Genomic DNA, 23,574 nt, shown 5'->3' with positions numbered 1-23,574 from the left:
GGATGGTAGAAATGACCCGCCTAAGAGAGGGAAAGCGGAGTGGGAACTCTACACGGGACACACGGCCTGTGTGCACACTCTAGATGAGGAGATGGTCAGGCGTGTGTTGGGGAAACTGAGGAAGATATCATGGCAAGAAAAGAGGGCGAGGAGGAAAGTGGGGGAGAGAGGGAGCCAGCATCAGAGGGCTTGGCATCAGGCACCTCATTTTCCGAGGGCAACAGGAAGCCAGTGACAACCTGTCATCCAGGGAGTAACAAGTCTGCATTTGTCTTGGAAAGTCCCCACTGGCTGCAGCGTCCAGAGTAGATTGGATCCAGGCAGTAGACTGGAGGCTGATGCCCCGGTCTAGACGCGAGGTGATGGCGGCTGTGACCCCTCCCTGGATCCCCACTATCTACAGGACAGACCCAAACACCTCAGTCCATCCCCTCAGAGCACCGCTTCTTGGGGTCACAGCTCTGCGGGTTTGCTTTGGGGAGCAAACCCTCTGCCATTTTGCTCAAAAGTGTCAATCTTGACGCTCCGCCCCCCCCCCCCCCCCCCCGCCCAATATGGCCTCCGCAGGCTCAGCCCTTCCATTTCTGGGATCCCATAGGGCCCACTTCTTTTAAAAACAATTTTTTTTTTAAGGTTTATCCATTTTTCAGAGAAGAGAGCGAGAGCAAGAGTGAGAGCAGGGGAGGGGCAGAGAGAGGGGGAGACACCGAATCTGAAGCAGGCTCCGGCTCTGAGCCATTAGCACAGAGCCCAACGCCGGGCTGGAAGCCACCAACTGCGAAATCATGACCTGCGCTGAAGTCGGTCGCTTGACCGACTGAGCCCCCCAGGCGCCACCCCCCCCCCCCGCCATAGGGCCCACTTCTAAGCATTGTGGTCATCTGAGTACTTTGCTGCCCCCTCTGCTCCCATCAGTTGGGGTGCTCCTTACAGGCTGGGATCCCTTCTTGTTCATCCTGGTCTCTGCAACATCCCACCCTGAGCTGGCACAGAGCAGGGGTCTAGTTAGTGTTTGTTGAATGACTAAGAGAAGACATTCATGGTTTGGTCTGCCTTTTAGGTCCAGATTTCATACTATGGATCGAAGACCAGCCCGATCCAAGCCCTGCTCTATGTCACTGGTGTCGGTAAGTGACCACCAGGATCTTGGGGTCCCACTGCCCCCCTCCACACACACACACACACACACACACACACACACACACACACCCCACCCTTGCAAGGCATCTCTCCGGGAGAAACTACACACTGGATCTTACTTTAGACTGAGCAGAAAAAAGGGACAATTTCTGGCTAGTCATGCATCTGGTGGTTCATAAATATCCCCTCCCCCATCAGTGAACCATAAAGAAATTCACCGAGGGGTAGGGGAGGGAAGGCATTTACAGAGTGTGCAATCACACGTTAATATTTTCTCAACTTAGGAAGTGCTACATATATTTTCCATATATGAGCCTCTATACCTTTTGATACTTCAAATATTTATAAGAAAAGCAGATGATGACAGTCTTATACAATAATAGATAGACCAATGTTCCCCAAATGCCACGACTTACCTCCCGTCTTTGCCATTCTGCCGTACCGATGATCTGCCTAGACTCATATTTATTTAATATTCTTCTTTAAATAAAGTATATTTTCTAACTTGACCTCATCATAAACGATAATTTTGTAAGATTGTTGTTGCCATTTAAACGCGCATTAAATATATGAACGGCATGTGAAAACGTCACGTTTCATTTCATTAATGGATTTCATTCATTAACAAATCAATTTCATGCATTGATACACACTTATTTCCTGAGTATGCATTTTAATAATATGAACGACATAGCAATTATTTTATACCGGGCGCTGTGCTAAGACTTTACATTTAGTATATGTGCTGCCGAAGCGAGCACAAGACTTTACATTTAAACCACATAACAATCCAGTGAAATTGGTACTGTTATAGCCCATTTGACAGATGAGGAAACTGAGGCACAAGAGGCGGACAGAGCTGCCTAAGTTGCTGCAGCCGGTTAGTGAAGGAGCCGGGAAATGCGGAGCAGTCAACTCTATGCTGCTCTGACCCGACGACCACATGGCCGTGGATGTGTTTAAAAGGTCATCCAGGTCAACTTCACACTGGGAGCTCACAAGGTCATTACATATACTCTGTGTAACACCTTGCATATGTGACCACACGTGCTGATGAGAGGGTGGGAGGGATTTAGAAACCGGTATATGCTTTCTCGGACTTGGCATCTGCACAGAGAGGGGTATGTCTGGGGCCATGATTTGTCCCCAGCACAGTCATAATGCACATATAGAAGAGCCTGGTGAGGCTGGGTCCCCCACCCCAAGGTCACTGGGGACTGGAGTTGAGGCCAGAGGTCTCTGGGAGCCCGGCGAGGTGTCTTTGCACCAAGCATCCCATTGGGGGTGGCTGGGAATTCTTTCTGAACCCCTGAAGGTGGCTAGACGTGTAGGGTCTGGGTAGCATCGCAGCTGTGACAAGTTCCCCTGCAAAGGAAAGTGCGTGCGGTCAGAAGCTCCAGCTTTGCTGTCTGAATTGCAGTCAGACGTCTTCCTGGGGGACATGGGGGCATCTTTGAACTTGTGTCTCCTCTGAAGCCGTGCAGTGCAGACAATCTCCCGGGGAAAGGATTATCCTCCCGCCCCCCCCCCCACCCCCGGGCCAGGCTGAGTGCCTTGACCTTGTCCCTTCACCAACCCTCTCCTCTTGGTGGGATTGCAGAAATCTCCTTGAGCGCGGACATCACCCGCACCGGCAAAGTGAAGCCTGCCGGAGCCCGGAAAGGCCAGGTAGGCTCAAGCCTCTGGAGCTGCGCCCTGACTCCGTTGGGTTCTCCTCTGGCGCCCCCTGCTGGTGATGGCACGAATGGCCGCCTGTCCCTTTAGCAAGAACCAGGGAGAGAAGAAAACTACAATCCCCATCTCCATTTTGATGCATATGTTCCCCGTCTCTTTTGCAAAGCTAGATGTTCACCCGTTGTGCGTTCAGAGCATGTGTTGTCCTACAAACTGGAAACGACAGAGTCATCCAGTTAATGCAGGCAGTTCTTAACTCTGGCAAAAACAAAAAAAAACAAAAAAACCCCTCCAACCCGGGGCTTTCTGGGCTGGTGGGAGAGATTCCCATGGTGCTGCTGGTGGGGAGTGATGAATAGAGAAAGGAAGGACTGGAAGGGGGGAGGAGAGGGAAGGAGCCAAGTGGGGGTGGGGAAAGTGATGCTGAAAGCCCGAGCGAGGCACGCAGGCTGTCCTAACTGGGGTCTGCAGAGGACGAACCTCAAGAAGCAACTGAAATCCCAAAGCTGCCTGCCCGATTTAATGCTGGTGGGCCCTTTAGAAGGATAGGACCTGTCCAAAGATGAAGATCCCTCTGTGGGGTCAGCCAAAGGCAGAGGGAAGAATTACCATCTGAGCAGCGGACTCATGCTTCTGTCCCATCCCAACCCAGTCACTCCCTGCGGGTGGGACACCTGCAAACAGAAGACGTCATCGCCAGTAGGTCCCTCCCGGGAGGGGCTGCTTAACTGGCTTTCATCTATGGACAGGCAGCAACGAGCTGCTAAGAATAGTACCCACACTTTGGTGAAGGAGTAATTAAAGAGTTCACGATGGGCATCGAGGAGGGCACCTGTTGGGGTGAGCACTGGGTGTTGTATGGAAAGCAATTGGACAATACATTTCATATTTTAAAAAAAGAGTTCACGTAAGAGTAACCATTTACATTCGAATCTTGACACAAATATTTAGCTCAGTTTGGTTTGCCAATCAGACAGTTTCTTAGAGCCATTGAAATCAATTTTACTGTCTTGGGCTCCTTTTTTAAAGTTTATTTATTTTGAGAGAGAGAGAGAGAGAGAGCAGGGGAGAGGCAGAGAGAGAGGGAGAGAGAGAATCCCAAGCAGGCTTCCACGCTGTCAGCGCAGAGCCCCATGCAGGGCTTGAACCCACGAACCGTGAGATCATGCCCTGAGCCAAAGTCAAGAGTCAGACGCTTAACCGACTGAGCCACCCAGGCGCCCCTCTTGGGCTCCTTTCCATAGGTGGATGCATTGCATTTGGGGGGAAATTGTTCAGGATTTTTGGAGCAGGAAAAATCCCCTCTTGGGACTAAAGAATTGACCTGATGTGGGAGCGAGATGTGGAAACTGCACAAGCCTATCGGGGTGCTGGGGGAAGGTGGCTCTGCTTCCCCCACGAGGTGGAGGGACACACACAGGTTTTCTAAACATGCCCCGTCTCTGCTGGGCGTCCACAGAGGGCCTGGACCTGGGGCCCCCGCGGGCAAGGTGCCATCCTGCTGGTGAACTGCGACAAGGACAACCCCAAATCTTCCACCATAGACTGCAGGGATGATAGGGTGCTTGACAGCCAAGGTAAGGACCCTCACCCCCCAGCCTCCCCCCTGCCCAGAGAGCTAATGGAAATAGAGCTTTGTCTGTGTGTCAAGCCCTTCTGTCTATGCAGCCTAAGCTTTGGAACAGCCCTCAGAAATGGGTTATTGGAAGCACGTTCTTGTTAGCTTGTCCATTGTATAAAAGGAGCGGACAGGGGTCCTGAGAGGGCAGGCCACGCACCCACGGTCACACAGCAGCCAGAGAGCACCTGGGACCAGTGCTGCGTCTCCCTGTGCCTCCTCCGGGCCCCATGCTCCGGTCCGCTGCCCAACCCAAATTTCTGCTCTTGGGTCAAACCTGGGACCTGAAATTATTCAGAATGAAAGCCTACCGCCCCCAAACTCATGTCAGAGCAGCCCCGGGCCCCTGCCGCCCTCTGGACACCTCTGTGACCACTTCAGGATCATTAACTCGTTTCATCCTTCAGTTTGAGGCTTGGAGGTACATGCTGTCCTCACCCCATTTTACAGATGGGGAAGTTAAGCAGTTTGCTTAAGGTCACACAGCCAGTAAGTCACAGGTTCAGGATCTGAACCCAGACATCCCAACACCAGGGCACAAGCATGGGGGTGGGCACGGGGTCTCTGCTGGCACCCCTCTGAGGTGGCTGGGGTGGGAGGAGGGCGCTAAGGGGGTGGCCTTCCGAGGGAGCGGCTAGGAGAGCACAGAAACAGACGCATCTTCACGTTTCTTTATTATTGAGAGACAGACACAGAGCATGAGCAGGGGAGGGGCAGAGACAGGAGGAGACCCAGAATCCGAAGCAGGCTCCAGGCTCTGAGCTATCGGCACAGAGCCCGATGCAGGGCTCGAACTCACAGACCATGAGATCATGACTTGAGCCGAAGTCGGACGCTCAACCGACTGAGCCACCCAGGCGCCCCAACATTAAAAAAAATTTTTTAAACAAGATAGCTGTGGCCCCTGCTTCACGGAGCTTGTACGCTAAGCTCACTGTCGCGGGAGAAGACCAAAAACTTAATTAGCTTTCATTCCAAAATGAAAATCATCATTTAAATTCTGGAAAGAGCGTAAGGAAAAGGAAACCAGGCGACCAGGTAGAGGGGGGCTTGAGGGGAGCAGCGGGGGAGGAGACGGTCTCAGGGGCCTGGGTCTCAGGCCCCGCCCATCTCGGTCCAGACCTACAGGACATGTCCCTGGTGACCCTGAACACGAACACCCCCAGGGACTTCTTCGCCAGGCACCAGCTGCTTCTCCATGTGGCCAAGTCGGAGATGGACAAAGTCAGGGTGTTCCAAGCCAGCCGTGAGTCACCCTTGGCTGTCACCTTGGTGTCCCCTCCCCGCCCCGGGACAGCCCCTTCACACCCCCCTTTGACGACTAATTCCTGAGCCCCTATTAGGGAGCACGTTCTTAGGGCCAAGGATGCAGCAGTGAGCAAGGTGGACGTCCATGCCGCTACCTTCTAGAAAGGACACACAGATGATGTGCAGACAAACACTCACATGATGTCTGGTGCTGGCGAGCACTGAGGAAGTAGCCCCCCCTCCGAGGCCTGCTGTGTTTGTGTCTGTCTCCTCCCCTCTGCCGCGTGCACACACGCGTGCACACACGCACGCACACAGAGGACTCTGGTTTACGGGGACCGTCGAGCCCAAGCGGACGGCATCAGACTTTGTCCTCCAGCATCCTCCCGACCAAAGACAGCATTAGCTTCGCAGCAGCTCGCACCTGCTCCTGAGCGCCGGGCTTGTTTGAGGCACGGGGCCCGGAGCAAAGCACATGAAAACGCCTCTGCCCCCAGGTCGCTTTCCTCTTGGTGGGTTGAGAGACAATGTATAAAATAAGTAAGTGAAGCAGCTAGTGTCTGAGGGCTGTGCAGAAGAACGCAACCAGGAAGGGGGTGTAGATGAGGGGTAGGGTCTGGGGGGTGTGAGGAGAGGAGGTTAGGGAACGCTTCCTCTGTAAGGTGTCACTCGAGCAGCAGGGACGGGAACAGCCACACAGACGCTCAGGGGAAGGGCACTCCAGGAAGAGGGAACCGCAGGAGCAAAGGCCCCGAGTGAGGCAGGATGGTGCCTGTGGGCTTGAGGAAGGCAGGGAGGCCAGTGAGGCTGGAGTGCAGGACTCGGGGTTAACGTGCCAGATGAGGGTGGAGAAGGAAGGGGAAGGGCCGGCTCAGGTAGGCGGGGAATGACTCTGCCTTCTAGTCTGAGGGAGGCGGCCGAGGCCATCTGAGGGCTCTCGGCAGAGGCACAGCTTGATCTGACTTGCTTCCGTTCTAGATCAAGGTGATCAGACTGACGTTGACTTGGTGACAAACCAATTCTTTGCCTCTGCTGAGGCGTCACCTCCTCCAGGAAGCCTTCCCTGGCCCTCTGGGTTTCCCCCCCATCACAGCACTTACTACCATCTGTGATTTTGACCGTCTCTGCTCCTCCTCACTCACCCAGGAGACTGTGACCACCACCCTGGTCTCCCCCAGTGTCAGCCGAGAGCTGGGGCTCAGGAATGAATGAACGAATGAATGATGAGCGAACGAACCATAATGTATAGTGGACCTGTATGTATATGTTCGGGAATGGCTCAGGGACCCCCACCCCGGTCACTCCATCCCTGGAGCCCCAGCCAGGGGGCGATGTCCCAGCTGACACTTTAGGTTTCTTTCTCTGAGTGGCTGTGACATGTCTCCATGGCAGCGGTGGCCCCGAGAAGGCATCGCAGCACCGGGGAGAAGCAGACCTGGGCCTCCCTTCTCTCTCCTAGGAGGCAATCAGATCTCCAGGTACAGGGAGGTCCTGGGGCCAAAGCAGCCCTGTCACCCCCTGGAACTCCCGGGGGGCCAGCACAGCACAGACTTCTATGTGGAGGGCCTCGCTTTCCCAGACGCCAACTTCCCGGGGCTCATTTCCCTCACCGTCTCCCTGCTGGACACATCCAACCCGGTAGGCCAAGATGGCAGTCCAAGGGGGAAGCTGAGTCGCGAGGCGGGGGGTGGGGGTGCAGAGCCCAGCCGGGGAGGAGGCTCACACAGCCTCTGGGAGGAAGCGGGTCTCTGGCATTGGCTGCTGCAATAGCCCTTCCCCTACCCACGCCTCGCAGGAGCTCCCCAAGACCCTGGTTTTCCAAGACAGTGTGGTCTTCCGTGTGGCCCCCTGGATCATGACCCCCAACACTCAGCCCCCTGAGGAGGTGTACGTGTGCAGGTGAGGGCTCTGGGGTGCCAGCGGGCGGGGCACAGGTACGCCAGGAGGGGCCCTGGGTTCTGGCCGCAGGCCCCCCCCCCCCCCGCATCTCCGCTGTGCCAATGGGGGGAAATGCCCCTTATCGCAGGGTGCGGAGGGCTCCCGGCCAGTCTGTTTTGTCCTCGCTGTCCTGCCCTAATGCACGCCGAGTGCGGCTTTCTCTCCTGAAGGACTGTAGAATTCGCTAGGCCCGGCAGATGAAAACCCTCAGTCGGTGAGCCAGGCTTCCCGGGCTGCTGAGAGTGCGCCCTGCGGACCTTCTGCCGAACCAGAAACCGTTTCAAATGCACGTTCCGGGCCAACCCCAGAACCGCGGGGTCTTGGGTCTGGGGATGGGGCCCGTCTGCCTTTTAACAAGCTAACAAGCTGCTCTGGGTCCGTCCCCCCCCCCCCCCCCCCCCCCCCCCCGCCCACCATCCACCCTGCCATCTGAGCGCACCTGTTAAGCATCCTGGGGTCTCAGGGGACCCTCCCCTCTCCTCTTCCAGTCGTTTCCAGGCAGAAGGGGTGAGGGAGTAACCTGGTGGGGAGGACGCGGGCTGGAAGCCAGCGAGGCCTGGGTTCAGATTGGGTGCTCGCCCCCGGATGGCATGACCTTGGGCCTTGACCTCCTCATTCTGGCGTCTCCTCAAGGGAAGGCGGTACCTGTTGGCTCCTCTCAGGGATTGTTGCAAGAGTTCAGTGAGATGTTTGCTAGGAGCAGGGAGACCCGGCGAGCCGGGCATGTCCGTCCAGGCCCCAGGCATCTCCCCAGCAGCCACTGTGCCCGTCCCCAACTCTATCCGGGCCCGAGCTCCTGCTCCACCCCTGGGGACCCTCCGGGGGCCCAGCTTGCCCCCTCAGAGCCAGGCCAAGGCCACCGGCTGCTGAATCCAGAGCCCTGAGGGGCTTCTTTTCTGCTCCTTCTAGGATGCTTGAAAATGAGGACTTCCTTAAGTCCGTGACTGCGCTGACCCAGGAAGCCAAGTGCCAGCTGACCGTGTGCAGCAGGGAGCAGAGTGTGGGGGACCGGTGGATGCAGGTGTGCGGCCCTGTGGGCCGGGGGAGCTGGGACACGCGGGGTGGGTGCTCCTGAGGGTCAAGCGACACTGGGAGACCCAGGCTCCTGGGGCTGGGCCCGGCGGCTCACTGGCCACCGTCCCTCAGAGGGGCAGGAAGTGAGGAGCCCCTGAGGGTCCCCGCGTACGGGGGCCCAGGCCAGCGATTAAACTGCCGTGCTCACCAAGATGAAAACCACCTGCCTGCCCGAAAACTCAGATGGCGTCTGGAAATGACGCGAAGCTCAGGGGGCTGGAGCTCAGCGGGTCCCTCCAGTGGCCCTCCCTCCAAGCCAGGTTTCTGGACGCAGTCGCCAGCCTGGCCTCCCAGCCTGGCCGCCCCTTACCTGGTGCCAGCCTGCCGGCCGCACCATATCTCCATTCCGCTTCTGTGCCAGGCTCCCTGCTCATGCCGTGAGCTCCCTGAGCTCAGGGACTGAGTCTCACTCAGCTCTGCACCCAGCGCGTGGCACGGGGCAGTGGCTGTGGGCAGCCGGCGGGCTGGACCGAACCTCCTTGCCCTTCCCTTGCTTTCTCAGGCTCCTTGCCCTGCCGTGCCGGTCGGTCGCCCTGCTCTGGCCTCAGTGCCTTTGCTCTTGCCGTGGCCCCTCACCACTGTCCTCCCCGTCCGCATCCCCCACGTCCGGGTCATGCTCGCACCATCCCGGCTTGAAAGCTTCCCCTCCCCCAATTTCCCCATCCCTCTCCCAACCCCACGCATAAACCCTCCCTTCCTCTTGCGTCGTTCCGTGTTGAGTCGGATCGAACGGCACGAAATTGCTGATGGCACATTTTTGACCTACAGGAGTGGTAATTCCGGGGGGTTCAGCCTAAAAGTAGTCTCATCCGTCCGCCAGAACGCGGGCAGGACTTGGGTTCATTGCCAAGCCCTTTCTGCTTCTGCCCCACGGGCGAGGCTGAGTCCGACCTGCCCCCTTTTGGGGGACGGGATCTCGTGCTCCCACCTCAGGCCTCAGCTTAGCAGAGCATCAGGAGCCCCTCCTGGGTGTCCCCACAGACCCTCACCTCCCCGCCCAGCACCTCACACTGGGTGCGAGGTGCCCGGCTTCCTGAGGGCAGGGTCTGAGGCTCGCTCACCGGGTCCCCGGCACCTGCAGCACTCGGTCCCAGCACTCACCAGGAGTGGGGGTGAACTTGTTGGGGCAAACACAGGATAATAAACTCCGCTTCCTCAGAGCCCCTTCTCTGGGGTGGAATTTGCCCTTGACCACGGCGTGGGAGGGGGACGGATGGTTCTGCGCCCACCCCCACCCCCCGATCCCTGCACTGGGTGTCACAACCCAGAGAGCACGCGTTTCAGCCTTCCTTTCGCTCGCTCCACACACAGGACGAGATAGAGGTCGGCTACATCCAAGCCCCGCACAAGACACTGCCCGTGGTCTTTGACTCTCCAAGGAACAGAGGCTTGAAGGAGTTCCCCATCAAGTGCATGCTGGTACGTGCTGGGGGGGCCGGCAGTGCTGAAACCCCCTTGCCCCAGGTCTCCCTCCTCACTGCCCGTCCCCCCCTCCCCTCCCCCGCCAGCCCCCGTGGCTGAGCACACCCGCTCCGTAGATGCAGCTCCTGCTTGAGCCGCCATCAACGCAGGTGGACCGTGTTATTTTTGTCATTGCCGAGACGAGATCTGGCCCTTCCTTTCCCAAAGCTCTTTCCAGCCATGAGCTCAGCCTGTCCTCAGAATAACCCTGCCAAGGACGTAGGTCAGGCTTGGGCATCCTTGGTCCTCTGAAGATGCTCTTGTGGCAAGGTGGGGGGGTGGAGCCAGGACTGGCACTTTCCCGGGTGTCCGGCAGGAGGATCTGTCTTTTGGGTGGGGTCCGGCCTCGGGGGGTGTTCCATCTGGGGTGTGGGGTGGGTTTGGGGATCAGGGTGGTCATTTCCTAGATGTGACCGTGTGTGTGTTTGGGGGTGGGGGTGGGGGTGACATATTGGTGAATCATGCCGGACTAGCCTGGCAGGTTTGTGTAAACTCAGCAGAGACTTATAATGATAATAATAGTTACATTTATCAAGCCCGTATTCTGTGTCGGTCAAGGTGCCAGATTCTTTACGTGCGCTGACTCATTTCATTTGTCCGACAGCCTTTAATCTAGATGCTGTCACTAGGCCCATTATATAGATGGAGAAATTGAGGCTCAGAGAGGTGAAGCAGCTTTTCCAAGGTCACACAAAGAGAGAGGAGAGGCTGGCGGGTCCGGCTCCAGGAGCTCTGTGGCCAGCATGCCACCAGGCCCGCATTCCAGGCTGATTCCACGTGTCCAGGGATGGAGGAAGGAGTGTGGGGTGTAAGGTTTGCTCTGATGAATGGCTTTCCGGGGAGCACCCTGAGCCCCAGGGAAGGGGAAGCGGCTCTGCCCACACAGGAAGCTTTGAAAGGGAATCTGAGTTCAACTCAGCACCTTGTCTGAGTCCCTCTCGCTCTCCTGGGCTGAGTGGGGCTGATGCAGAGATTTTGTGGGTCCACGGTGTCTGTCTGTGTGGAATCAGGCTAATCCTGTTTCAGGACCCTGGGGACAGACGAGCCAGCTGCCCCTGGGACCTTCGTCCCTCCGTCAGTTTTCAGCCCTGCTCTGCTCTGCTCAGGGGCCTCTCACTTTGGTAATCTGAGTATGACAAAGGTCAGATTCTCTGATGCCACAAGCGACATCTCCAGAGTCCTGTTGGGCAGACAGACGCCTCAGCACGGGTGTCCTCATCCTTTCCCACACCCGGCCTCGGACGAGGGGCCGCGATGTTTTCTTAGGCAAGCACATCTGCGGTATTCCGACTCCCATCACTCAGGAAAAGAATTGGGATAAAAGTCGAACTTGTCACCAGGCGACAACCCCCTCTGCTTTTCCAGACCCATCCCGAGCCACTCTCCCTGTCCCCCAGCCAGCTCTAACCTCACCGGCCTCCTTCCTGTTCTTCAAATGCACCCAACTTGTACCCACCTCGTTTGCATATGCTGTTCCCTCTGCCTATAATGCTGTTCCGCTTCACACATCCGGCTGGGTCTCGCTTCAGTGCCCTCCTCAGTGAGGCCATCCCTGACCCTGCAGGACTCGCGCCCCAACCCCTCGCATTCTTGTTGGTTTCACCTTGTTGGTTTCTTCCGGAGTGTTTTGTTACAAATCGCTGACTCCTTACTTCCGTTTTATTGTCTGTTTCCCGGCTAGACCGGCAGCAGCAGGAGGGCGGAGCCTGAGACCGCGGTGCCCATCACTGTGCACAGGCCCGTTAGCACGCAGCTCCACATGCGGTGGGTGTTCTTCCCAAAAGACAACGTCAGTAAATTTTGGACACCCATCCGTGGGAGACCAGCAGCACTTACTGTAAATAGAAAGGCAACCGTGAAAGTAAATAGGATTAAAGCAAATAATGTTACTAAAGCCAGCTCGGTATGAACGAGAGCAAGCGGGAAGCCCAGATGGGCTCTCTGGCTGTTAAAGGGGGAGATCGGCTGGTTTTGACGATAGATTTGCACACTCCGGGTCTTTGATGAACCAGAAAAAGACTAGAGGAGAGTTAAGCGGGCCACATGTTTCTAAGTCTGTGCTAGAAGCCGGATCAGCTGGGGTCACACGTGTGAGCTTCCCCTGCCCATCCCACTCCCTGGGGGTGGGGGTGGGGGGGTACTTCTGCAGACCTTGGGCACGCCTTCACTGGCCTTCAGAAATCCAAGCCTTGATCCACGGGACACCGGGGCGGCTCAGTCTGTTAAGCGTCAGACTCTTTGATTTCAGCTCGGGTCATGATCTTGTGATTCATGAGTTCGAGTCCCACATCAATCAGGCTGTGTGCTGGCAGTGGGGAGCCTGCTTGGGATTCTCTCGCGCGCCCTCTCTCTCTGCCTCTCCCCTGCTTACCCTTGCTCTCTCTCTAAAATCAATAAAGAAGAAAGAAATCCAAACCTGCAGCCTGTGACACGGAGACCCTCTCATGGCAACGGCCAAGGCAATGACTTGTATGAATTTATCATTCATTCATCAGACATTCTTTGAGCCCATTCTCCGTGCCCAGCCTTGTTCTGGGCTCTTGGAGTATATCAGTGAGTGCTGCAGAGGCCCCCACCCTCATGGAGGTGACATTCTAGCCCGGAAAGACAGACGATAAGCTAAGCACAACAATAAATAAATTATATGGTATGTTGGGAGGTGGGACCTAGTGCTATAGGTGAAAAAAAAAAAAAAACAGAATCGAGAGGCTCCCAGGCGCCAGAGTAGTGGGAAGATTACACTGCAATTTTAAACAGGATGGTCAGGTAGGGCCTCTGAGAAGCAGACACACGCACAAAAACTCAAAAGAGGTGAAAGAGTCGGCTATGTGGGTGTCTGGGTGAAGAGAGTTCTAGGCAGAAGAAACAGCCAGCGCAAAGGTCCTGAGGCACGAGCACGCCTGGCATGTTCAGGGAAGCGTGAAGAGGCCAGAAGGGGTGAAGCAGAGTGGGCAAGAGGAAGGGTGGGAGCTCTTGGCCCCATCTGGCGGGAGAATGAAGGCCTTTCTCAGCAATGAGACCGTCAACATTCCTGAAGATGTCGCCATCACTCTGAGGAGAGGCACTGTTATTTGCGAAGGGCCCCAGAGGAACCCTGCGGAGGGACTTCAACCACAGCAGTGTAGAGCTCAGTCTCCCTGGAAGGAAAACGAAGAGCTCTGAGTTGACGCATGGTGGAAAACTGGAGAGCTGGCTACCGTTCGCACCATCTGTAGTCGTGTGCAGAACACGGTCAAGGGCGTCACGCTGGGCTTCCGTTACAAGATGAGGCCCGTGCCCGCTCGCTCCTCCACCGACGTCATCGTTCGGGAGAATGGCGCTCTCGTCGAGATCCAAAATCTCTCGGGTGAAAAAACACACACCCCGCAGGGTTCGGATGAGGCCAGGCGTTTGCTTGTTCGGTATCTCAGGCCCAGAAAGACGAGTTCATTCTTGAAGGAAATGACATTGAACTTGTATCGAAACTCAGCTGCTTTTGATTCAGCAGGCCACAAGCGTTAAAAATAAGGACGTCAGGAAATCTGGGGATGGTGGCGAGGTTTCTGAAAAAAGGAACGGTTCGGCAGGCTGATGAATAAGGACTAAGTTGTCCAGCTACAGAAACTGCAAGATGCCAGATAATTTTTCAGACCTACTTGGCATATTTTAAAGATGCGATAAAAGGCATATTGATTTGGGGCGGGTGGGGGCGCGGGGAAGAAGCGAGCGAGGAAGGAGAGGCTGGCTGTCAGAGAGGTGATGGGGATGACGCGGGGGCTGTTTGTTTAAGCTCTGGGAAACTGGGGAGTTGTTGCGGGCTCCTTTTTTTACGTTTGTTTATTTTTGAGAGAGAGGGGGAGAGAGAGGGAGAGGGTGCATGTGCGCGGGGGAGGAGCAGAAAGAGAGGGAAAGAGAGAATCTCAAGCAGGCTCCGTGCTGTCAGTGCAGAGCCTGACATGGGGCTGGAGCTCCCGAACCAGGAGATCGTGACCTGAGCTAGAGATTAAGAGTCAGGCACTTAACCAACTGAGCCACCCAGATGCCCCAGGAATGATGGCTTTTAAACTGTGAGCGTCATAGACCTCCTTGAGAGGACTCCTCTTCCCAGAGAAATGCACGGAAGCTCACCATTTGGAATCTACCTGCAGGGAGTCGGTGGCCCCAGTGAAGCTCTGTCGATTTGTAAAAAGCTAGGGCTAGTGCAGTAGACAGAATGGCGGTCCTCGAACACGGCCCCGTGCGAATCCCCAGGACCTGATGCTATCCCCAGGACCTTGATGCTATCCCCAGGACCTGATGCTATCAAAAGGCACTTTGCAGATGTGATGAAGTTAGGGACTCTGGGATGGGGGAGGTGCCCCTGAGTTATCTGGTGGGCTCTGTGCCATCGTGGTGCTCCTTGGAAGAGGGAGGACGGAGTGGGAGAAGGCCCTTGATGTTGGGGGCAGAGGATGTAGCAATGCTCCTTGAAGCTGGGGGGAGAGCCCACCAGCCACGGCGGCTACTGGAGGCCGAAAGGGGCAAGGAGACAGGTTCTCCCCTCAGAGCCTCTGGAAGGAACTGGCCCTGCCACACCTTGACATTAGCCTGGTGAGACCGGTTTCAGGCCTCTGACCCCCAGAGCCGACAGAGGATAAACGCGTGTTGTTTTAAGCCGCTAGATGTGTTACAGCAGCCACAGCGAACTCGCGCGGGGCAGGAGATTGTTCCCGCAGAGACCCACGCGGGGACGTCGCGGCCATTCGGCAAGGCCCGCTCCAGCCCGAGGTCAGGAGGCAGGGTGGCGTGGTGCAAGAGGGCTTGCTGTAGAGACAGCTCGAATCTGCGTCCCTCCACCGACGGGCCGTGGCACCTGATGAAGCCACATGCCGCTCTGAGCTGCGTTTCTTCTCTGCAGAATGAGGGCAAAAATGATACTTCGCAGATCCGTTGTTACAGTCGAGTTAAGGTTTGCAAAAGCAGCGGGCGCGTATGAGGCACTCGACAAACGCCGGTCCCTTTTCTTAACCAGCTGGTTTGGCACCCCTTCTGCATGTCCTACAAGCGACAGCGGTGCCTGGGCTGTACCGGCTGCTGACCGTTCCCGAATCCTTCCCGTGACTTGGCTCCCGCCCTCTCCTCACGCGGGGACCGTGTTCTCTAACGCTTGGTACATGCTTCTCCCATCCCAGGGTCCGGATTTTGGCTACGTGACTCGAGGGCCCCAAACAGGAGAGGTTTCTGACCTCGACTCCTTTGGAAATCTGGAAGTGAGCCCCCCGGTCAAGGTTGGGAGGAAGAAATACCCTCTGGGCAGGATCCTCATTGGCAGCAGCTGCTACCCCAGGTGAGGAGGGGAGGGGCGGAGAGGGGTGGCCCCAGGGCCACAGTGGAAGCCCTCCCTACTTGCTTCCGACCCCAGGGCCTCGACAGACTCCAGGGACTTGGGAACTGTGGGGGTCATCGGGGAAGGCCTCGCTGAGAAGGCAGCTCTTGAGCGAAGGCCTGACGACAGTAAGGACATGGCTGCGTGGAGATCTGGGACAGAGGGCTCCTGGCAGCCGAAAGAGCATGTGCCAAGGCCCTGAGGCAGAACTGAACTGGGTGTGTTCAAGAAGGCCAGAGGGGCTAGAGCACATTGAGAGAGAGCAAAGGGCTAGATCAGGAAGGACCGTGGAGGCCAGAGCGAGGAGAAAACTGAAGCCCAGAGAGGTGAAGGAATGTCCCCAAGGCCACACAGCTAATCAGAGATCATCCGCTCAGACGGGCCCTGCTCTCCACGGAGCTGTGAGCCATGTTTACCCACAACGCCAGCATCTGGGCTGAGCCAGTGGGTTTTGCTTCCCGAGGCTAAGCTCTGGTCTTATTTGCCGTACTGACTCGGTGCCTCAGTTTCCCCCAACACAACCGGGATGGCAATTCGTAAAGTCCCCCAGTGTTTGAGGAGACAGTTAAAGGCGTCCAGGCTTCTGAATCCCTTCCCTAGCTGAAGAAGACCCCCGACCCCTTTGCCCAGCCTCCAGGCCGTCGGAGATCTCCCTGTTGCCCCCCGCCCCCCATAACGCCCCCTTCATCCTGTGTCGGCAGCAACGAGAGCGAGGAGATGCACCAGGCCTTGCAGGACTTCCTCAGCGCCCAGCAGGTGCAGGCGCCCGTGAAGCTCTACTCCGACTGGCTGTTTGTGGGCCACGTGGACGAGTTCCTGAGCTTCGTCCCGGTGCACAAGGTGCAATGTGGGGGGCTGCCTGGAGGAAGGCACACACCTCCGCCCTGGGCTCCCAGGTTTTGCTCAGCGCTCGCTCTGCCTGGGTTGGGGGGGGACCTGGCCTCACGTGCCGGACTAGCTTTCCCTCAACCCCAGGAGGGGGCCAGCCTGGGTCCAAGCCCGCCCTTCTGGGAGCCCCAGGGGCAAAGCTGACCTCTGACCCCAGCGTTTCATGCCTCCAGGGCTTCCGGCTGCTCCTCGCCAGCCCCAGGTCCTGCTACAGGCTGTTCCAGGAGCAGCTGGAGGAGGGCCACGGCGAGGCTCTGCTATTTGAAGGGGTCAAGAGTAAGTTGGCTGTGCCTTGCGTTTCCACCCGGGGTCCTTTCTCTGCCTTCGCGTGGCCTCCTGTTGCCAGGTGGGGGCACCTAGAACACCTGTCCTCTGAGCACCCGCTGTGTGCCAGACATTGTGCTCCGGGCCAGGGGTGCTGTGTGAACAGGGCAGACTAGCTCCTTGCTGCTGCTGTGACAGCCCGCAGTCTTGGGGAAGCGAGTCAGGAAAACAGCCACAGCACAGGGGTTGGAGGGTATCTGGGAGGAGTCCGAGGGAGGCTTCCTGGAGGAGGCAAAGAGCAGGCAGGAGCATGACGAATGAGCAGGAGTTCACCCAGTGGGGTGGCGGGATGAGAGGAAGAGAGGTAGCGCAGACAGAGGGAACCGTCAATACGAAGGCTCAGAGGCAAGAGAGAGTGAAATGTGTTTGAGGACCCGCATGAAAGTTCAGTCTGGCTGGAGGTAATCTCAAAGTCCACAGACAGGGGCTGGTGTCAGAGGTCAGTAAGTCACGGCTGAGAGTTTTTACGTCGTCTCCGTAGAATGTCGTGTTGCATCAGGCAACGGTTAGACCTCTGTTTGCCGTTCGCTGGATGGGAATTTTTTGGAGACAATTTAAGGGGATGAGAGCCACACCTTTAAGGAGAACTCGCGCTGAGAAAATACGTTCGTTAAGGCACGTGCCTCCCGGCTGCGCACAACAAACCTACCTGTTAGGAATTCTAGCCGCCCCCATTTTATAGATGGGAAAACTGAGTCCCCACCGTGCCCACCAGGAGGACGGAAATTGACCTCCGAGTTCACCTGCTTTTGTTTTTTTTCTTTTTCTCCGTGCCAGAAAAAAAACAGAAAATAAAGGACGTTCTGTCCAACGAGAAATTGAGAGAAGATAATTCGTACGTGCAGGTACCAGCCTGGGTGCCGGAGACGCCACAGTCCGGGCAGACCTAACCACCCGCCCCCACCACCTTCCCTACCATCAGAGGCACAAGGGCGGAGCCTTCCACCAGCTGCCCGTAGGCTTGGTGGCAGGTGGCTCCGGGATTCGGGTCAATGTGTGTGTGGGACAGAGAGAGAGACTTCAGTCACCACTGCAGGAACACACACGAGTGATGCATGGAAAAGAGGGGAAGCAAAATCGGGAAAGCTGGAGCCAGAGAAAGACGGGGGGAGCTCTCGGAAACAGGGACAGAGGCAGGAGAGAGGCCAAGTGCTAGAGTGACCGGAAAGACAGGGACGCACAAGCAGAAGCAGGAGGCAGAGGGACTGAGCGGAGCAGAGCAGGAACGGAGGGCAGAAAAGGAGGGGCCCGTCACTGCCTCCCCGACCTCGTCCCTAGTCCTTCCCTTGGCCAGGCCTCAGCCCCAGACTGTCCTCCTCCGCGGCGGTCCCCACCCCTCCTTCACTCCCCACCCCACCGTGCCCACCGCCCCCTCACCACCCCCCACCCCCTCGTTGCCCGCCCCACCCCTGCCTGAGTCGGCCCCCCCCGCCCCCCTAGAAATGCATTGACTGGAACCGGGAGGTGTTAAAGCGGGAGCTGGGCCTGACCGAGCGGGACATCGTGGACATCCCCCAGCTCTTCAAGCTCCAGGATGACCTCCAAGGGAGACTCAAGGCCGAAGCCTATTTCCCAAACATGGTGAGGAGGGGGGCTTTGGTTGGGCTCGCCTTTGCCAGTGGCCTCAAGTCAGGACCCCCGGGTGTGGGTCCAGGGGGCTTGGCTGTCTGCTCGGGGCTGGCGTGGCCGTGTGCCGCCCCCAGGGCGGCTCTGGGCGGCTCACAGCCATGACGGTGTGGGGCTCCCGCTTCACAGATGAGGCACAGAGAGGTCGGGCCTCCCGCACAAGGACACACAGCTGGCGACATGGGATTTAGAGCTGGAATTCGAACCAGGGGTCTGGCTGCAGAGCCCACACCCTGACCCCCGAGGCACTGCCGGCTACGGATTTCCCGGCGGGGGCAGGGGGGCAGGGGGACGGTGTAGGTGTGCCCTTGAGCAGGCAACTTACAAGCTGCTCTCCGTTTCAAGTCCCATTGGGAAGGGGAAAAGCCGGGGGCACCATTTCAGACTGGGTGGTCCGGGCAGGCCGTGAGGCTAGCACTGCCTGGGCTGGGCGGATTCACTCCTCTGACGGGTGAACTTGGGGGGTGGGGGATCCCACCCTGGTCAAGAACTCTTAACTGTGACCCCCTCCTCGCCCACCCCAAGACCGTCTTAAAGCCATCCACGGCATTTCTACCATCCCCGTGCCCTTCCTCTGTCTCTCCAAAGGATACCCGAGGGCCGGGCAGAAAGCCCAGCTGGGGCCCTCAGCTACCCTGTCCTGCTGGGGCTGGGCCAGTCCCGGCACAGTGGACGTCAGACTGGTTTCCCCAGGTCCCTGGGGTTCCAAGGCAGCGGTTGGGATTTTTTTCCGTCTTAGGCATTGAGGTGCTACAGAAGATTTTATTTAGAAGAAGAGGTTCCGTGGCTAAACCAACAAGGCAGGAAGGGGCACCTTGAATAAAAGCCCTTGGCCCCGAGCATTTGTTTCTGCCTGTCAGTCCAGCCAGGTTCCCCAGGCAGGAAAGAGGGTGGATGCCACCAGCCGGGGGGGGTGAGGCATCGCAAATGAAGTGAGACCGGCGACCGTGGGTGCCTTCGCTGTTCGAGGCCCCGAGCAAGAGTCATGATTCCCCCCGCCCCCCGGGAGCCCACGGTGGGAGCGGGGAGGGCGTGGGTGTGGAACAGGCAGAGAAACTCAGAGGGCGAGACCCCCCAGCACAGGCTGTGTCTGAGTGGTGGCAGAGAGTGAGATGCCTTTCCATGACTCCTGACCCCTGGAGACCGACTCTGCACCTGCTGCGTGCCAGCACGGTGCCCCGTGAGCCTGACGTCTGATTGTCACGGCAGCGGCAGTGTGTTTGGGCTCCTTTTGCTGCTGCGTCTCAGAGAGGGAAAGTGACTTGCCTAAGGTCACACAGCTATTGAGTAACAGGGCTGGGAGTCGAACCTCTGTTGGCCTGGAGTCAACACCTTTGTCCTTTCTCACCTCCCAAGATAGTGGAGGGAATAGTCATTTCCATAAACTTCAATATCCGGAGAGCGCTACCAAAAAGGTGGTCATTTGTGCGTCCGTTCAACAGGTACTTCCCAAGTGCCTTCGTTATGCCAGGCGCCATGCCGGCCGCTGTGGGAGCACAGAGGGGGAGCACCGAGTGCCGCAGTTCAGGGACTCGCAGGCGGCTTCCCAAAGCGGGTGGCATTTGAGCTGGCCCTTGAGTCGCAGAGAGTTTTCCAGAAGGTGGCAGGTGGGCAAGAGCATGGGTCCCGGAGTCTGCCAGACTCGGGTATGAGGCCTGGACCAGGCAGCCCGCTTGACCTGCCTGGGCCTCAGTTTCCCCCTCTGCGAAGTGGGGCTGCTGTTGCTGAAGGTCAGAAGAAAAGGGGGCCCCTCGGAGGGTGATGCGGGCTGCACGCCGGCGCCCCTGACCCGGGGACCCCGCGTCTTTGCAGGTGAACATGTTGGTGCTGGGGAAGCACCTGGGCATCCCCAAGCCCTTCGGGCCCATCATCGACGACCGCTGCTGCCTGGAGGAGAAGGTGCGGTCCCTGTTGGAGCCGCTGGGCCTCCACTGCACCTTCATCGACGACTTCTACGCGTACCACCTGCGGCACGGGGAGGTGCACTGTGGCACCAACGTGCGCCGGCGGCCCTTCTCCTTCAAGTGGTGGCACATGGTGCCCTGAGCCCATCCCCCCACCCCATCCTGTGCCCTGAGCCCATCGCCCCACCCCATCCTTTCCTTCCGAAGCTCCCGGCCAGACACTCTGATCCCCTGCAGTGTGGCATCGCAAGAGCTCTTAGGGACATTTTGGCCCCCTGGGCGTGGCCGCCTTCCAAGGCAGCGGCTTGCTTCCTTCCGCTGTGCCCTGTGGGGCCGTCATCTCGCGGTTCAGGAGTTCGAGCCTCCCATCGGGCTCTGAGCTGACAGCACAGGGCCTGTTTGGGATTCTCTCTCCCTTTCGCTCTGCCCTTCCCCAACTCTCTGTCTCTCAAAAATAAATGAATGAGCTTAAAAATCAAAATAAATAAAAATTAAGGCCAGATCTTGGCTCCTTAGCGTCCGAGATACTAAGAAAACGGCAGTTTTCATGTGCTCGTGGCGGACGTGTGACCGTGGAAGAGGAGGGCGTCCAAAGCCTCTTCCCTCAGACTATGTGGAAAGGGACCCCCAAAAAACCCGGGTCAAAATGTGCTCCTCTGACAAGAGTCAGCTGCTCCCCCTCCAGAATGGCTGGGGCAAAAATGCACGTGTTTTCTGTGGACCAGAAAGGGGACCGTGCACAAGGGGGAGTCCCGTATGAGGTTGTCCCCAAACCTTAGAGCAGCCTGGAGCTGCCACCCACCTCAGCAGACGGAAGGGAAATGTTTGGCTGCATTGCTGGGGCTGCAGAAGGACCAAGGGACAAGCAGGTGGCTGAAGCAGACCTTGGCACCAAGACAGGTGCAGGGGAGCGTCCCCCGGCCACCCTTGGGGGGTGAGAACCTCTGCGAAGGACCAGGGAAGCTCACGTGAGAGAAGGCACCGGCTGTGAGTCCTGCCGGCCCCACGGAGCACGGAGCTGTCCTAGGACAGTACCTGGGAAGCCAGAACTTTCGGGCCGTCTCCCCTCCCTCCCCCAGCTACTTTCCTGCGGCTGCTGTAACCGATTACCACAAACTGGGCGTCTTAAGACCACAGAAATTTATCCTCACGGTTCTGGAGGCCCGGGGTCGAAAATCGGTTTCACCGGGCTGAAATCAAGGGGTGGGCAGGGCCGTGTCCCCTCCGGGGGCTCTGGGAGGAGTCAGTTCCTTGTCTGGCTCCTGGTGGCCTCTGGCATGCTTCCGGTCCCTGCCCGTGGTCAGCCTGCCTTCTTTTCTGTGTGCGTCGAATCTCCCCCTGCCTCTCTCTTACAAACACACTTGTCATTGCATTTGGGGTCCTCCCAGAAGAGCCAGGAACAATCTCCCCATCCCAAAGTCTCGTGGTCACAGACTCCGGGGATTAGGACCCGACATCTTTTGGGGGCCGTGTCAACCTCCCGCAGGTTAGGAACCGCTGTTTCCGGATGCGGCAGGTGGAGGAGGCGGAGAGAAGCGGGGCATCCCTTTCCCACAGCTTGCAGCTCTGCGCCTGCCTTAAACCCTGACGGGAAAGGGACAAGACTTTGGAAAAATTGAGAGCTAACGGACACGTAACTTTGTGTAAGGCTAAGGTGTACAACGTGTTGATTTGATATGCACAGCAGAACGATCACCACCGCGGTGTTAGCCAAGGCCTCCATCACGCCATGTGATTATCATTTCTTCTTTGTGGGGGCAGATTTCATCTTGTAAAACCACGGCAGAGCGTTTCCTTTTGTGTGGGGTTCGGCTTTTGAACTTCTGAGTTGAAATTGTCCGGGGCCTGTTTTACGTCTGGTTTCCGGAAATGGATTCACAGAGGGAGATGTGCCCGCAGGTGGCGGATGGGGACCGGGAGGGGGTGCCCTCAGGAACCACAGGGGACAGGGGAGGGAGGGGGTGGGGGCAGCAGGAGCCAATGCGCAGGGATGTGGTGGCCACAGAGATTCGGGGTAAAACACGAGATGCTCTGGGGCTGGGATAGGCCCTCGGGGTTGTCCTGAATTAAGACAAGCAGCCTGCCCTTTGTCCCCCCTCCCATTGGAGGAAGCTCCCCCCAAAGAGGGGACACGGCCTTGGGACCTGGCGTGGACGATTTCAGGGGTGGGGGCTGCTGTGAGCAGCCGGGGGAATGAGCGCCTGCGTCCTGAAGGGGTCACGTGGTATCATGGCATCCGTCACAGTGACCTAAAGTGACCATGGGACCCGGATACCTGAGTGATGAGGCAGCCTCACTGAGAAGCCGAGGGGGACCGTCTACACTGAGCAAACGTGTAGGGAGCCGTGGGAGTCCAGGTAAACTAGGCTCGGTTTGGTCAGAAGCCCACTCAGTTATCTTCTCGAGGGCCACAGGGGTCATGCAGTCGTGCACATCGCAAGAATTTATTGAGCACCTACTATGTCCAGGACGCTTCTGCGGGTGCTGGAGATAGGGAGCCCCTGGAGAGGAAGCAGGGTCCACTCTAGATCTCTCCGAGTCCCTTCCATGCCCAGAGGGGTCTCCACCCTCCAGGCCGGGAGTGCTCGTCCTCATGGTGCTCAGAACCCCTGCACAAGGCTGGGCTACCCCAGGGCAGCGAGGAGGGCAGAGCTCCCAGGCTGTCTGGCTCCAGAGCCCAGAGCCCAGCCCTCAGCGACCCCTCCCTCGTCCGACCATCCCCTCCCTCCAGCCCCCCTCCCGGCCCAGCGTGTGTGTGAGCAGACGGGCGGGGAGGTGGGTGGGTGCGGGTGAGTGCATACATGGGCTGTATTTTGCCGTTTTCAGCCCAACCAGAAGGGTCTTGGGGGGGGGTCTTCCTGGCCAACCCGCTGCCTCCGAGAGCCCCCTAAACAAAGCCACCCCTGATAGCTACGCGGCATGCTTCCGGCTTCCAAAGAGGGAGGTTTCTCCTTCTCAGTCCTGAATCTAAGAAGCCTGGCTGACCGAGCAGTCTCCACTCAGCACCCAGCGGGTCACGCATCACAGCGTTGTGCGTCAGGGCAAAAGCCCGAACCCAAATACGTCTGCAGAGAACGGTGTGGCCCTGCTCGGAGTACTACGGAGCCACGAGCAAGGGTAAGGGTGCTTTTCACGTGCTGCTAGGAAGCACTTCCCTCTGAGTTACACCATCCAGTGCAAACAGCGGGATACGGACCCTGCAGAGCACCCACTGCCGTTTACATAAAAATAAGAGGGAGGGGGAGGATACGGACACGTGTGTGCTTGGTCCCGTGCAGGAGGCGCCCTCTGTTGCAAGACTCTTTGAACTCGGGCCCATGTGAACGAGGTAGCTG

At 57.7% G+C, this 23,574-nt stretch overlaps 1 protein-coding gene across 1 annotated transcript in view; it reads left to right on the top strand.

The window, feature by feature from the left end:
* The window catches only part of PADI4 (peptidyl arginine deiminase 4), a 33,218-nt gene extending 12,483 nt beyond the window's left edge, over positions 1-20,735 (top strand). Inside the window, exons 3-16 of the mRNA XM_078452319.1 lie at positions 1,061-1,127; positions 2,741-2,808; positions 4,274-4,391; positions 5,553-5,678; positions 7,140-7,318; positions 7,476-7,579; positions 8,528-8,639; positions 10,004-10,111; positions 15,304-15,458; positions 16,199-16,337; positions 16,559-16,661; positions 17,487-17,554; positions 18,150-18,290; positions 20,148-20,735. Of these exons, the coding sequence (XP_078308445.1) occupies positions 1,061-1,127; positions 2,741-2,808; positions 4,274-4,391; positions 5,553-5,678; positions 7,140-7,318; positions 7,476-7,579; positions 8,528-8,639; positions 10,004-10,111; positions 15,304-15,458; positions 16,199-16,337; positions 16,559-16,661; positions 17,487-17,554; positions 18,150-18,290; positions 20,148-20,381 (1,722 nt within the window). The 3' untranslated portion in view covers positions 20,382-20,735. The remainder of the gene's footprint in view (positions 1-1,060; positions 1,128-2,740; positions 2,809-4,273; positions 4,392-5,552; positions 5,679-7,139; positions 7,319-7,475; positions 7,580-8,527; positions 8,640-10,003; positions 10,112-15,303; positions 15,459-16,198; positions 16,338-16,558; positions 16,662-17,486; positions 17,555-18,149; positions 18,291-20,147) is intronic.
* Positions 20,736-23,574: the final 2,839 nt, after the last annotated feature.

Source organism: Panthera onca, chromosome C1 (genome assembly GCF_046562875.1).
Source record: "Panthera onca isolate mPanOnc1 chromosome C1, mPanOnc1 haplotype 2, whole genome shotgun sequence".
Taxonomy (NCBI): Eukaryota; Metazoa; Chordata; class Mammalia; order Carnivora; family Felidae; genus Panthera; species Panthera onca.
Note: the sequence above shows the minus strand (reverse complement) of the source record. Positions and strands in the feature narration are given on the sequence as shown.